This window comes from Talpa occidentalis, unplaced genomic scaffold, assembly GCF_014898055.3.
Source record: "Talpa occidentalis isolate TD23 unplaced genomic scaffold, MPIMG_talOcc4v2.1 talOcc4.3, whole genome shotgun sequence".
NCBI lineage: Eukaryota > Metazoa > Chordata > Mammalia > Eulipotyphla > Talpidae > Talpa > Talpa occidentalis.
The window spans coordinates 100,571,288-100,587,959 of NW_023603184.1; the positions used below are offsets into that span (position 1 = coordinate 100,571,288).

At 36.6% G+C, this 16,672-nt stretch overlaps 1 protein-coding gene across 1 annotated transcript in view; it reads right to left on the minus strand.

Moving 5' to 3' along the window:
* Positions 1-16,672, minus strand: part of LRP2 (LDL receptor related protein 2) — a 190,065-nt gene that overhangs the window by 140,164 nt on the left and 33,229 nt on the right. Inside the window, exons 2-4 of the mRNA XM_037523480.2 lie at positions 13,755-13,862; positions 11,938-12,054; positions 9,029-9,145 (exon numbers count right to left, since the gene is read on the minus strand). Coding sequence (XP_037379377.1) covers positions 9,029-9,145; positions 11,938-12,054; positions 13,755-13,862 — 342 coding nt within the window. The remainder of the gene's footprint in view (positions 1-9,028; positions 9,146-11,937; positions 12,055-13,754; positions 13,863-16,672) is intronic.

The window sequence follows — 16,672 nt, forward strand, 5'->3', positions numbered from 1 at the left end:
GGTTCAGTCCCCCAAGTGAACACAGGCTTCCTCCAATAGCATCTGGCAACCATGCTGTGGGGCTAGTGCTCTCTGGCCTGTTCCCCCTCCTGCTCATGATGTTCAGCTGGTAGGTCTTGTCTACCTGGTGCCCCACCTGAGTCAGTGGTGAACTGTGGAGGCTGCCAGGGCAGGGAAGGAGGAGAGGGGATTTCTGGGCCTTGGTGTGAGAGCAGGCACCCAGGAAGGGGATCTAGTGGTGCCTTAAAAGTGTGCTCAGAGAATGTTTCCACTGTGTGTTAAGTATGAGGCAGAGGGAGCCTCTAGTCTAGCCTTCCCAAGTATTGAGTGTACCTTCAAAATCTGGAGAAGTATATATATATATATATATATATATATATATATATATATATATAAAATTTTACCAGCTCCTTTTACTTTAGACAACTGGTTCTGGCATTGTATTTATTACGGTGGAATTCTCAATAAGTGAATTTAAGTAAACATTTTCTAAAAGCAGACAAGTTGACTATAAAGAAAAATAAGGAATGTTAAAGGTGTATTGAGAAAAATAAGCAAAGATATAAAAGAAAATAAGAAGCTATAGTGATAAAGTGACAAGTCCTACCCAGACATCTGGGACCTGTAGTCACCCTCTGAAGTTAATTTATGTTACTCTGGTTCCAAAGCCAGTTAATCCAGTCAAAGTAATGATTTGCCAGGAAATGTTAATTAGTTGTGCCATCAGCACTTATCTAAGTACTATTCACAAAGTAAACCAAACAATAATAATCAATCAATGTTTTGAAAAACTGTATGCCCCAAACCTAGTACTCAATATGTATGAACCAATTTGATCCTTATAAAAACTTTATGAGGTAGATACTATTACTACTACTTCTACTTCTAATTTCCAGTAGCATATGTATAATAAGATTTATAAAAGTGAAATAGTGAAATTCAGCACCTTGGAAAGAGAAAGCAAATACAGTCATATATAGAAGTCTAGTAGAATTGGACGTGTTGAATCTGAGCTTTCAAGAAAGGGAAAGCCAAAAAGGGGAAATAGTTTTTTCTTACTCTGCTCTCATTGAACTACTAGGTTGTAAGTCCCAAATCCCCAGGTCAATCTTTGCTGACCTGATCTTAGACCTAAATTAGAAATGTTCTGAATCCTGCTCCAAAGGATTTAGAACTCCAGCACATCTTTCATCCCCTACACAGAACCATCACCAAAATCTGCAAAAGATGCACAGATTGACATAGCACAAAATTCTTTTTAAAAAAATAAAATAAAACCTCACAAGAACACTAATACAGGTATATTTAAGTAATAAAATGGAAAACACTCCAAGGAATACTGTAAAGGAATGAGATGAAATCTCATCAGTGAATTTTCATGTGGTTCTACTTTTCATGTGGTTCTATACTGAAGGAATTACAGAGCTATCTTTTCATTCAGGGTCACACAGCACCTTGGTCCCATCCTTATCTCATCCTTAGGTTTATCCACAGTGACTCATCGGGGCAAAACAAACAGGCAAAGTCTTACTGAAGAGACAGGAAGGCTAGCCGCACCTCAGAATTAAGAGCTGCACTTACGGCTAGATATGGTGTGGCTCAAACCCCCTGTTGGGAAGTTTGCCCCAGATAACTTGCATACTCATCAGCAAACCATTGCTGGAAGAATGTTAGTATTCTAGAAGCCAGTTATTTTACAGAGCACTGCCTCCCTCTTAGAATCTCATCCTACCTAAAACACATGTATGGAAACCCACCTACTACATGCTCTATTGAGAACTGAATACAGAGATAAACAAAATTACAAATACAGTAGAAATTCCCACAGCTTTACACATTTCATTCAACAAATAGTTACTGTACATGTATTGGAGTGCCAAGTGCTAGAGATAAAGTGATGAACTTCATGAAATGCCTACTTTCATGAAATACTTACGTTTTATTTGTGGAAGATGGAATAACAGACACTGAAATAAATGTTGCATATCAAAAACAGTTAGAAAAATATACAGAGTAAAGTGATGAAGAAAGATAGTGGGTCACAGCTCTCTGATGAGGCAATATTTGAACAAGAATCATTAGGATTAGCAAAATGGAGGTCACTGGTAACATAGACAAGGAGGTTTTGGGAGATTGGTGGAAATGAAGGACTGTTTTCAATGAGTTCAACAAAAGAAGAAGAAATGGAGACAGTAACTAAAGATAATTCTATGTAACTTTGTTACAAACAGGAGTAGAGAACTTTGGCAACAACTTTGATGGACTTTGGGTCTCTTAAAAACAGGAGATGTTAAGCAGTCATGCCCCCTAACCTGCAGTTTCACTTTACTGCACTCAAAAGTGATCTAAAAATAATACAGAGAATAAGATATTTTGAGAGAGAGTGACCATCCTCACAAATTTTATTACAGTTATATTGTAGTCATTGTTTTATTTTATTTTTAGTTATCTCATGTCTAAATTATCTACTATCTTTGTCGGTATACATAGGGTCTGGTACTATTTGCCGTTTGAGGTGTCCTCTGGGATCTTGGAAAGTATGCCCCACGGATAAGGAGGAACTGCTGTAATGTGTTTATATGATGGAGAATAACTAAGAATTTTTTTTTCTGAATCCAATCTCAACTATAAGAACGCTGGAAAGGCACACCTGTGATGTGATATGTAAGATACAGTCAGTCTGTCCACTTCTTTCTCACCTCAAGTACAGAGAAGAAAGTACGAACAAGGTTCATTGGGCAGCATAAATGTGTATCTGAGTTTGAAGAACAAAATGTTCTTCATGAGCAGTCACAGTCAACAGAATGACTTTAACTATCCTCTTTATTCCCCTCCATTGGTTCTCCCGCTTGGAGTTTCAGCAGTTCAGATATATAAAGGAAAATGTTTAAATTGTAAAGAACAGTTAGTCAATAGAAATAAAACTTCAGGGACAAAGCAGCCCCAGTTGCAGAGAGACCAAATACTGCTGATTACCAGCAAGAAAGCCTTCATTGTAACAGGGATTTTATCCTTTCTTTGGCATTCCTAAGTACAAAAGAGAAGTGCTGCAAATCAATGGTAATTAGGAACAGTTTTACTCACCAAAATCATTCTAACATGGCACTCAATAGACAAATAACCTATTTGCTTAGCTGAGGTGGAAACTGTATTATTTTTAAGCAACCAAAAGTTACTACAATATATTAAATGACCCATAATTGCGGCATTGTTATGATGTTTATCTTAGACACTGCATGAGTGGTTTTTTCTTGGAGCTAATCTCATTAAAAGTAAAAAAGACTGCAGTTTTGCATCACTGTTCCTTTAAAAAAAATTAAGTGACAAGTTGTTTAATATCAGGTACCATTTTACAGATGGCCAATTGTAGCGTAAAACAATTTAGGGGAAAAAATGAGATTTAACCGATTTCACAGAGAGAGAGAGAGGAAGATAGATTCAAAAACAGTTCTCATATAGAACAACCAAAAACACCTTATGCATACAGGAACACAGCAAACAAAAAAGACAAACACAAAAAGAAACTTTCACAGTATTCCAAATTCATTTCAAGGATAATCTTTTTATTAGGACCTTAATACCCTCACCTTCCTTACTGTCTTAATCATGCTCTTACCTCCCCTCTCCCTGCCTTCCTAAGAGGACTCTTACACACCAGCCTTTGTTCTTTAAAAGGAATGCCTGGAATGGACACAAGGTGCTCTGTCTTAGGGCTCAATATACGAGTCTTAGAGCTTGAAAGGGCAGGGACTACCCTAGGAGGCCTGATCTGACAGGCAGGACTGTGAACTACAGAGCAAGCTTTCTGATTCTTTCAAAAACCAGGGGAAAGTATGAATTCCTCTTTGTGACTTTTCCAACATCCATTACAATATTTACGTGTTTTCTAGATGTATAATATATTAATATCCATTCTTACAGTTTTATTTTTGTGAAAAACAAAAATAAAATATGCATTATATATAAAGTATTTTTGCCCTTTTGTGTATGTACACACACATACACACACACACATGCACACACATGCACACACACACACTCACACACTTCTTGCATCTACCCAAACCTCTAGACAAGGGATTTTCAAGCAGACTAGGAGAGAAATCTTTTTCTTAGAGGACATTATCTGAAGACGTTTTTTGGTTGTTACAAGTGGGAGATGTTACTGGTTTCCAGAGAGATGGTAGAAATAATGTTAGACACTGTACAATGTACAAGACAGGACCCCAAAATAAAGAATTACCTGGCCCCAAATGTCATTATTTCCAAACTTGAGACACATTGTTCCAGATCTAGCTATCAAGTTCCAGGAAATAACAGGGACAGAAGAAAATGTTAAAGAACATCAGAGGAAGCAATGAGCAAAACCCAAACTGAGAAAGTCCAGGGGCTTGGTTTACTTCAACAAATAAATTGCAAGAGGTAAAAAAAAAAACCCACAAAAATGGAAGGTAAACCTACAAACTCAAAGACATAGCAAGGAAGACTAACATAGTTGTGTAAATTTTGATGTAATCACACTGCAAAAATAGTAAGACAATTGGGAAATTTTTAAAACTGCCTGCATATTTGACTATTTTTAAGGTGAGCATGATATTATAGCTATGTTTTCAGTCCTTATGTTTCAGAGATAAATATTGAAATATTACATAGGCGTCATATAGCTAAGAACTGCTGCAAAATAATAGAACAAATAAAGGTAAAATAAAATTAGCTATAATTTGATAACTGATGACTGAGTGCTGAGTACACACAGATCATTTTAAGTTCTACTTCTGTACCTGTTTAAAACCTTTCCTAGTAAAAAATGTTAAATAACAAAATTTTTTAAATAACAAATAACTGTTATTTTTAGGCAAAAATACTTGGTAAATTTCCATTACTAAGGAATAGTACTCTGAGAGCATAGGTTAAAATCCAGGCTCCTCCACCCTTGCTGCTTCTTTTTTTTTTTTAATTTTCTTAAACTAGTTAATTTTGGTATAATGTTTGTTTTCTTCCCTCAGGTGTAGTCCTCATAATTCTCCCACCACAACAGCACCCATGAACCATCACCATAGTCCCTTGTGCTCTTTCCTCCCCTGTTTTGACCCCTCTCCCTCCTCCTCCCCTACTGGACACCTTGCTTCTGACAGTCTTCATCATCTCCATAAAGCAGAGATGGTCACCACACCCACATAGGTATCGATGTGAAACTACATAAGAAAGTATTGGCTGTTCCCACTTTCCCACTTTGTACAAGCTCCAAACAAAGAGGGAAAACAAAATAAGACCAATCCTGTCCCCCTCACAGTCCCAGAATGGCACTTTCTAGAGACTTTGATCCAGTTCATTCATTTCCTTCTTGTATGACTCTGGGGATCAAAGCACTAACAAGAAAGTGTGTAGATTCCAATTTGCTCTGATGTGTTAGATTTTGTTTAATGCTCCTCCATAAGTACACAAGACAGAGAGAAATAGGAAAGAATATCTCCTGTAAAAACCTTTACATGTGCGAGGTTCATTTTAGGGTCATGAACCCTGAAGGGTTCCTTATTTGTATGACTGCAGAAATAAGCTATAAATCTGGTTCTTTTCTTAGCAAATCCTTGTTTCACCAATTACTTGTGCTTTTAAAAAAAAACTTGATTAAAAATTCCTGCCTAGATATTTTATAAAGCCCACTTCCTTTCCTTCATTCCTTTTTATAACAGCTGCTTCCATGCTTGTACCCTGCCAGCGTTTTTCCGGAAGGTCCACTGGCAACATTGTGAGGCAGTAGTATTGGTGACTTTAGACTTGGCTGCAGAGTGTTCACATGGAATAAATTCAAACAATCTGTTTCGGCTGCCTTTTATTTCCTTTAAAGTAGCAATTTCTTCAGTGCCATTGCATTTGCAATAAAGCACTCATTTTTATCCATTTGTAAATAAGAAATAAAGACACAGACTGTTGGCTGGTGGTACAGACCTCTGGTTCTCTCTTGTAAAAGGTAGGATTTTCTCCTGTAAATAAAATCTGTCATGAAGAATAATCACCCAGACTTGGAACCAGAAGTTGGGTTGAACGCTGTCTTTGCTACCTATTGTGCAAAGTTGAACAAGACCCTTTGCAGTTTTAGCTTCTTTATTCATAAGAAAATATATTAATATCTACCCTACTGTCCTCTTTGAGGAATTGAATAATAACAACTGGAATTCTTATAATGCTTTGAAGTTTGCAAAACATATGTTTTGTCATTCTTAATCAAAAATATTTTCATCACAGAATTCCATGAAGGACCTGTTGTTTGCTTGACAAAGTACTAAAAGAGTCCTTCAGATAATAAAGGAAGAGCCCTTGACTTATGGACTTGCTATTTGGTGACAACCTCAGACACACACTGCCATCTCTAAAATCACCAATGTAGAGTCTACATTCTATGCAAGTTTCCCAAAATAAAAGGTATCCAAATTAGAGGTTGCTTAACCTCTTTCAAAAGAAAACACTTGAACTGGAAACAATAACACAACAAAACCGTACAATGAATGTTTTTAAAAAATAGAATTACAGTGCCTCCCCGGTGGCGCAGCGGTTGAGCGCTGGGCTGCGAAGCTGCCCGCAGCCTCCACAGCGCCGGTTCGATCCCCGGCTGCCAGGCGAGGGTCCCACATGGCTCGTAGACCTCTCCTGCCTCCCGCTGCTCCCCTCAGCAGTGTATTTCATCAGTCTGCCTGTTCTGTTCTCTGCTCTGGCTCTGGTGAATTCTCTCACCCTCCTGTGCTTCTGACTGTACCCAGTGCTTGTATAAATAAATAAATAAATAGATCTTCAAAAAAAAAAAAAAAAAAAAAAAAGAATTACAGGGCCTCCCCTGATGGCACAGGCGGTTGAGCGCAGCGCTGTGAAGCTATCTGCAGCCTCTGCAGCGCGGGTTCAATCCCGGCCAGACGGCGAGGGTCCCACATGGCGCGTCAGACCTCTCCTGTCGCACCCGCCTCTCCCCTCAGCAGTATATTTCATCAGTCTGCCTATTCTGTTGCCCGCTCTGTCTCTGGTGAATCCTCTCACCCTCCTGCACATCTGGCCTGTGCCCCGATTCTTGTATAAATAAATAAATAAATAAATAAATAAATAAATAAATAAATAAATAAATAAATAAATAAATAAATCTTTAAAAAAATAGAATTACAGGGCCTTCCTGGTGGCGCAAGGGGTTAAACACCACACTGTGAAGCAATCCACAGCCTCTGCAATATGAGTTCAATCCCCAGCCGGCCAGGAAGCAACCCAAATGGTGCAGCAGACCTCTCCTGTCTTGCCCACTGCTCCCCTCAGCAGTGTATTTCAGTCAGCCTGCCTGTTCTGTTCCCCACTCTGTCTCTGGTGAGTCCTCTCACCCCCTGCATCTCTGGCCTATACCCCAGCTCTTGTATGCATAAATAAATAAATCTTTTAAAAAATTAGAATTCCAGGGTCTCACCTGGTGGTGCAGCGGTTGAGCACTGGGCTGTGAAGCTGCCCACAGCCTCTGCAGTGCTGGCTGGACCCCTGGCCACAGGTGAGGGTCCCACATGGTGCGGCAGCCCTCTCCTGTCGCTCCCTCTGCTCCCCTCAGCAGTGTACTTTGTCAGTCTGCCTGTTCTGTTCCCCACTCTGGCCCTGGTGAATTCTCTCACCCTCCCGCGTTTCTGACTGTACCCAGTGCTTGTATAAATAAATAAATAAATCTTAAAAAAAAAATAGAATTCCAAAGACAAGTAGCACAGATTCAACTCAAAGAAAAATTACACACAAAAAAAGAAAGCAGTGAAGTGTTATTTTTAAAAATGTTCCAAGTAATGACAATGATGTGGATGCAGCATGAATCTGGACCAGTTTGAGCCCAGGTCTTTCCTTTTCACCGACACCATTACAGTGAACAGAAACAATTTGCTCATAACCCATTTATGTTAGCTCCCTCCCTAGACATGGTACCACATTCAAAGTATAGTAAAATATGATTCTTTCACCAAGAAACATTAAATATACCATTTTGACCAAAGGGAGAAATTTAGGGACTATCCAGAGAAAGATTAAGTCAAAATAATCAAACCTCAGAGAAGGTATCCCATGAGAATAGACTAAAATTTAAATCTTTAATTAGAAACAAAATTATCAAGAAATCTATGATCAAGGTTTCTAAGCTACACAAAATCTGTCTCCTGATTATTAGAATAAAGTTATATTAAAATAACTCCTTGAAGTTTGAAACATAAATTTAAGAGCAAATGAAAGGAAATATTATTACACAACACTTAGTAAAGTTAAAATGCAATAAATCAAAAGGAATGTCAGAAAAAAATGTTTAAAAACTTAAGAAATTAATGGATAAATTCATAAACAATAGTTTCTAAGGATGTTTATGAGACTGGATATGTTTGAAACTGAGAATGAAATTAAATGCACCCTAACAGTGCCATAGGAGAAAAATTCCTATATTTTTTATTCTAAAAATTCTCTATATACCTCTATTTATTTGTAAAAAGTATAGAAAGTACATTATAATCGCACTGTTATTTGGGTCGTGGCAACATTTAATGCCTTATCTTATGGTGGTTAGTGATAAGCTGATACCGAATGCTGCCATTATAGGAAAAGTCACTCACAAAATACGCTTTTCCAAAGGTAATCCGGAAAATGTTGATCTCATAAGAGCAAGAAAACTAATGAGACATTTGACCTAGAATCTTACCATAATAATGTAAAAAAAAGTTAAAACTGACCAAACTGGATTTTGTACTCAGTTTATTAAATGACCTTTCAGGATTCTATGTTAATGTTAAAAGTTCTTTACTTCAAAAAATACAGAAATTTGATGTGCCAAGGCAGGGTACACTTGGAACACCTTGCTAAAATTAGACTCCTATCAGAACATTACCTCTAATCCACAAAAGAATCTGCTAAGAGATTGCAATAACAAGAGGCATATTGTAGGCATTTCTGTCCATCAACAAATCTAACAAATTGATTAAAATGCCAAAAGGACAAAAGTGAAGGCCACACAGTGCAAGGACTGAAAGAGACTCACGGCAGTCCTTCTCGTCAGTTCCATCTGAGCAGTCTCTGGCATGGTCACACCTGTATTCACGTGGGATACATTCACCATTGGAGCATGTCATCTGATGGCTTGAGCATGTTCTCCCCACTGTGAAGCGGAAAAAGTATCCCTTTTTAGTTACTGCCAAACACAAATCAATCCACTGACATTTTCCAAATATGAATGAGGATATTTGGAAGAAAGGCAAATTGAGTGTACCTTGAACATGAAATTCTTAAGGTCATATACAAGATAAAGTACCCAGCTACCCCAAACAAGAGCAAAGATGTTATCATTAGGACACTAACAGAATGCCCACAGAATCATAGCAACACTCAAGCATGTTAGTGTAAATAACTGTATCGATATGTGCTAAGAATACAAGATTGAAAAACTATATGTAAAGAAGATAAATGGAATAAAAGTTTTGCAGAAATAGATTTTAACCAAGAATTGGTAAGGTTGCTCTCATTGAAATCCCTATTTAACAGAAAGAAATATGCCAAAGGATTAACAATGGTTATTTTGGAGTGGTAGGAATATAGGTGATTTCATATTTGATGGTGACATGGTATGGTAACACATATCTGAAGAGGTGCAAAGTTATACCTCTAAATCATATAATGTTGCAAACCAATGTTACATCAATAAAAAAATACATTTTTCGCATTATCCACAATAGCCAAATAATGGAACCAATCTCAGTGCCCAACAACAGATGACTGGATAAATAAATTGTGGTGTATATACCCAATGGAATACTACTCAGCTATTTAAAAAGATGAAACACTGTCTTTTGGAACAAAATGACTTATCCTAGAGGTGATTGTCCTAAAGGAAATAAGTCAGAAAGTGAAAGACAGTTATCAAATATCACTTATTTGTGGAATATAAATAACAAAAAGAAAAAACATATACTAGCAAAAACAAATCTCAGACTTAATGAAAGATACACTGGTTACCAGAGGGAACAGTGGTGAAGGAGGAGGGGACGGAGAAAGGAAGGGGATAGGATATTTGCATAAGAGTTTTGGTGATGGGTGAGCAAAGCATGCGCACATATAGAGGTGTGAAAAATGTACCCTATGATGGTATAGTTATATAAAAACAATAAAACTAAAAAGAATAAAATGGTGTTTTCTTCTGTGTGCAAACTTTCTACATTCAACATGTGTAATTTTATAAACAGAGGAGAAACTTTAAGCTAGTTTAATGTTATCTGATATTGACTCATGTAGATGAAGCAGGACTTCAGTAGTTTATCTAATTTGCCCCTGAATAAAATGAATAAAATTGAAATGAATTGACTCTGCAAGTATCATGTGGAAGCTATTCTATAGGCAGCAATTATCATGAGGTTTTTAAATTTTTCACATAAAAAGAGAAGCACTTGGGGAAAATGTGATCCACTAAAGCCAATATAATCACCATGTGGAAGAAAATGTTTTCCCTTGAATTTTTATAGCGTTTCCTATACTTCTACATAAATGTGCATAGGTTCAGTAAAAATTTGGTTTTCTGATACAATTAATATCTGTTAAGGGATGTGATTTCAAAACTTGACAAAAGAATCCTTTCTAAAAGACAACTGGACAATTACCACTTTAGAGTTGGTACTTGGAAGTAAGATGTAAAAAATATTAACCATAATTCTTTTTTTCCAAGAGGGGAACCTAATTCACCTTGGGATGGGGGCATGGACAGGAACAGCTTCCTTGAGGAGGTAACAACTCATCTGGGTCTTGATAAAGAAGCAAAAGTTAGCTACGCCAGAAGGTAAGGACAGTCCAGCAATGAGCATTCAGGCAGCACACACTTGGGCATGAGGCTGTGATGGTGTGGCTGATATATACAAGGGAACTACAAACACGGCTGTAACCTCAAATGGCCATTTCAAGGATTGGTAAATGATAGGTATGGAGGAATTAGCACATCTTATAAACCTCCGCAGACCATGTGAAGGAGTTAGAACTTTTCCCTTGAGGTGATGGAGAGTTCTCAAAGGATTTCCAGCATCTACTCCAGACCTACCTACTACTTAACCACTTCCACTCAATGGAAAAGAAGAGAGTTTAATTCATCGGCAGAAGAGGTGAGAAATTTGAAGACAGAGTATGCTACAGAACCAAAGGACTCATCCAACCACCAATCACACAGAAAAATACCTCACCAAGTAATACCAAAAATGTTTTGTTCCTTCCTTGTATAACATGATGTGAATTAAAGACTGAAAAATGATCTCATTTCCCAATTGCCAGGGTATACTGATGATTCTTCAGCACATTCATACTTTCCATATTATCCAAGCCATTGTGAGATGCTGGCATAGGTTCCCTTCTTAAGATCCCACTCAGCGGGCCTCCTCTGGTGGCACAGTGGTTGAGCGCTTGGCTGCAAGGCTGCCGCAGCCTCTGCAGCATCACCAGCGAGGGTCCCACCAAAAAAAAAAAATCACGTTCCAAAAGATCCCACTCAGCATTTATAAAGAATCATCTCAGGCCTCCTCTGGTGGCGCAGCGGTTGAATGCTGGGCTGCAAAGCTGCCTGCAGCCTCTGCAGCGCTGGTTCGATCCCCAGCCACAGGCGAGGGTCCCACATGGCGCGACAGGCCTCTCCTGCCGCCCGCTGCTCCCCTCAGCAGTGTGTTTCGTCGGTCTGCCTGTTCTGCTCCCCGCTCTGGCTCTGGTGAGTTCTCTCACCCTCCCGTGCTTCTGACTGTACCCAGTGCTTGTATAAATAAATAAATCTTAAAAAAAAAAAAAAAAAGAATTTCCTCTTAAAAAAAAATTGTTAATTTAAAAAAAAAAAAAAGAATCATCCCATTTTGTGTTTTTTATCTGCAACAGGTTACATTTTAGGGGTCCAGAGCATCAAAGCAACATTCCTCCTTAAAGACTTACAGCAGTGCTGTTCATCGGAGCCATCCTCACAGTCCAGCTCATCATCACACACCCAATGATGAGGAATGCACACATTTTCACTGCGACACTGGAATTGGTTTGACTGGCAAGAGGAAGCTAAAACAAACCAGAAAAAGGACTGATGATGGCAAATATCCACCCAGTTATACCAACGAGCAGTGCAGTGCAAATATCCACCCAGTTATATCAAAAGAATGGATATCAACTCCTGTTCAATATATTTGATGTTAAATAGTGAACAGCCCATACTAGAGTTATGGACTGTAATCAGAGTTCCTTGTCAAATAATCTCAATGACATCATAAAACTGACGATATAATGCAATACAAAAACACATAAATGAGGTAGCCAAAATACACATATACACAAAGTTATGGCAAAAATATATTAAATGAAAATTTCAACTTAAGTAAAAATGAAACATAAGTTATTAAGTTACTTGGAATGCTTTATAATAGCTAGTAGTAAAGTATCATGATGAATTAGAAAACCCATGAGATTTACAAAAGACCCAGAATCAAATAATTATTTTTTTCGGCAAATCTGTGTCTCAATGTATACATTATAATCAGGGACTACATTTATCTCATGATTTTTCATTTAAAAAAGTCTAAAAATGTATGTGAAAACGTTATCATTACTGTCATTGGTATTGTTTTTATTATCATTGTTATGGAACATCTAAAATTTTGTTGTTATAACTGCTCATTTACCCTTTTATCCCAAAATATACTGTTCTTGCCTTCCTGCTCCAATATATAACCTAAAATGAACACAGTATGCCCAGAACAAGCAAATAGATAGCAAGTGATCATGCAGAGCAAATAGAACCACCTCTTCCTCAAAGTGTGGTTCACAGACCAGCAATAACAGCCTCATGGGGGAGCTTATAGAAATGCAGAAACACAGGTCCCATTTCAAAGATATGGAATCAAAACCTACACTTTTAATAAACTCCCAGGTGATGCATTTGCATTTATGTGTGCAATTTGAGAAGCACATTATAGGACCTAAGAGCCACCTTTTCTCTTGTTTTCAAATGCATCATTATCTAAACAATGCATCAAAGTATGGCTGTTGTGGCTGAGGATGGCCAATGATTAAAATTAACCTTTCAGTCAATTTCCTGGGTTTTTGGTGATCATCTATCTGAATGAATGAAATTGCAGTAGTGTAATAATCCCACCGATGAGAAAGCAATGGACACTAGGATTGAGATTTGTGTACCAACTGTGAGATCTTCAATAAATGACTTAATTTCTCTAAGTTTCAGTTTCCACATCAGAAACCTACCTCTGAATATGTTGAGAGAGCTGAATGGAGAAATATAAAGTGTCTTTTAATTAATTTATTGAGGTTAACAATAATATATTGATATTAACTATAATTTTTCAAGCTTAAAAGCATACTAACCACTTCTTTATAGCAATATACTATACCCTTTCCATAAAAGTAGTTCAGATAACACTATTTTTTGTTTGTTCTGATACACAAAATTTCCAGAGCAAATAATCTGAAATCCCTAATACTTTCATACAATCTCTCTCAAAAAATGTTTCCATATGAAGGTTATGGAATAAAAGTAAGAAACTGATGTGAACTGGCTCTTTTCTCAAATTGGAATGAAACAATTATTAATGTTACCATTTCTCTATTCAACCACAGTTATCAAAAGACTTGAGCCCAGTCCTAAATCTGTCACTAAAGGCACAACTCTTCTCTTCATTATAGGTAGAATCACCAATAAGCATTTATATTACTCAAAACAGTCCTTTTCCTGGGTCCTCCTCACTTACGGCAGCCGATTTCATCTGTGTCATCCAAACAGTCTCTGGTCCCATCACATCTCCAGGCTACATCAATACAAAATCCATTTCCACAGCGAAATTTGTCACTGCCACATTCTGTAATCCCAAAAGCAACATAAAACCAGTTTTTAAAAATATGCCACACAGATGTTTCTCGAAAGAATTACAAATTTGACAAAAATGAAAAATTCTTTAATTAGTCATCAAAGAAAGGTAAATTATAAAATTAGGAAAATGTTTTTATAATGATTGTATTCTCTGATTGGAGAGCTGCAGGAAGATGGTCATTTTCATACACAGCTGAGCAGAGTATATCTTGACATAACCAACCTGAAAAAAAGTGCTTATTCAGGGTTCAGGGGTCTGTGGTGATGGTGCACGGGTGCACTGGTGAAGGAAAATCTATGGGGACTACACCTGAGGGTAGGGGGAGGAGCAAACATTGCTTAAAGATGAACTATGATGTAAAAAATATATTAAAAAATCTATTTTAAAAATATAAAAAAATAAATTAAAAAATGGTTATTCCTTAATTTAGTGCTTTTTTTCTAAGACACTAACCAGAGAATTTGACAAAGATTTATGTATGGAGATTTTCATCACAACATTATTTATAATATAGGAAATTGCCAACCTCCTAGGTGCCCAGTAAGAAAAAAGGGTTAAATTTCTTATATCCATGTATTGACATTACTAGATGATTATGAAGAATATTCATACTATAATGTAGTAGGAAAAAAATGCAAATTTTTTCCTATAACAGAATCAAATGTGAAAGGAAAAAAAGAGAGGAGAATAACAGTGTTATCTTGAAAACATCAAGAATGACTTCATTTGCTTGACTATGCTTTTTGTCAGTTCTCTGTCATTTATTTTTAAAATGCCTCTTTATTACTATATCATATATAGCAATTCATGGTTCTTCATTCTTAGATTCAGACCAATATTTTGGTTTTTAGCTGATGAAAGTTCTGTAAGTTCACCTCTATAGCCTACCAGAGTGCACAAACTTTGCACCAAAAGTTGCTACTTCCCCAAGTGGCTGGGATACTCTCTAGTGATATCAGAAAGAGAATATAAATTTAGCAACCTCATTTCATTCAAGAATTATATCCTGCAATTTTCTAGGGTTTGCCCAAAGAATTAATTTGGCAGTTGGAGATCTTAAGTTTTCCCAAATCCAATCCGTGAACTCCTTGAGCATTATGTGACTAGTAGGAATTTTTTTAAAGATAGCAGTCAACACCAGCCTGACTTAGAGAAAAGTCAAAATTATTCTTTCACAAGCCAAAGGTGGTATAAGAGTAATTTGGGGAGTTGGAAGAATAATTGCATTTCCCCCATGTATTAAAGCAATCATACTAAAATACCCATTTCAATTTTTTACTAATTAGCCCAAAAATAAGTAAACAGATCAATTAACTACTCCTAAAATAAATAAACAATGTGCTATCCTGACTTGTGTAAATGCAGGCATATCAACAGCATGACATAAACATAGTTAAGTGATCTATTCCTAAGGGATATAGGCTACTTTGTTCATGGAATGTTCAAATCTGATTGTCTGGTAGTGACATCCTGATTTATAATGTATGCTGCAAATGGTCAGAAACTTCCCTTGGCTAAATGGTGGTACCGAGTGGTACAGGAATACGTACACCCAAATACCTTCTATAGACTAATGCATGATGGTGGTTGGTGGTGCAGGTCTGGGGTTGGTGGAGCAGGTCTCTTATCAACTACCTTTAAAACACAACAACCTCCCTTGCAAAAATGCCCCAAAGGAATGTACAAATTCACTCTGGAATCCCAGAACTTCTCATTGGATTTTGTTCTACAAAGCAATATTTCCATGGGAGATTAGAGGCTTGGAGGTTTAGCTATTAACACAACATATATTAAATCACTTTTATCAATTAGGTCTATTGTTAGTGACCCAACATAGTACATTTGTAAATGCAGGACATTTGTCTCCCTTAGTATGTAATACTTTCTTGTTGAAAAGTTATAACAACCTATAACTTGCAGAGTTTCATATTGCTATGGGGAAAAGAAGCATAAACTTAGAAACTGAGTATACAGAAAATTTTCAGCACAATATTTTGCCTGTTTTGAGTATATATGTAATTGGTATTATTTCTTAGAGAACTTTTATTACAAGTCCAATTTTGAGGTTGTTTTTTGTTTTGCTAAAATACAAAGTTAAACACATCATTAAAAAAACACAAAATAGATACACAACAGTCATTTTTTAAAGCACTTCAAAGCCAATTATTTATGATCACACACATAAAAAAAGGAATTGGTAAGGGAAGTTTTACAATTAAGTAACTCTTAACATTTGATCTCTCAAATACTCAGTGATCTAAAATAATTTATCAAACCAAATTTACTCAGTTTGTCAGTATACATGATAATTCATTTGTCAAATTCAACCTTTCAATGTTAACTTCCATGCCTGTTGTAACTCCCAAATGACTTCGTTGAAAATATCTCCAAAAAAGGAGAAAAAAAAAAACCTGGGTTTGTTTTGTATCATTGCTGGGTAACCTCTTTGCAATCAAAAAAATGCCCCAGTGGTGTTGGAAACCAATCATTCAATCTATTATAAAGGAAATATGTGCTGTTATAAACAAACTGAGGTATAGATCAGATCTGATATTGCAGGTGATCCCAATTTCAGTTGGTTTATAGACACTTTCTTTTCTGAGCATTTTATTTTAAATCAGTAACCTTTAACTCACAACATCCCCAAAGGTTATTAAATATTACCTATAGTTTATTGTCTAATAATTTAAAGTCCAAAAAAAAAAAAAAAAAAGGATTGTCTGTGTTACTGCAACCAACCATGAGTTTAAAGGAGAAAAAAAAAAATCTAAACAGTGCTATTTAAAATTTTTTCAACG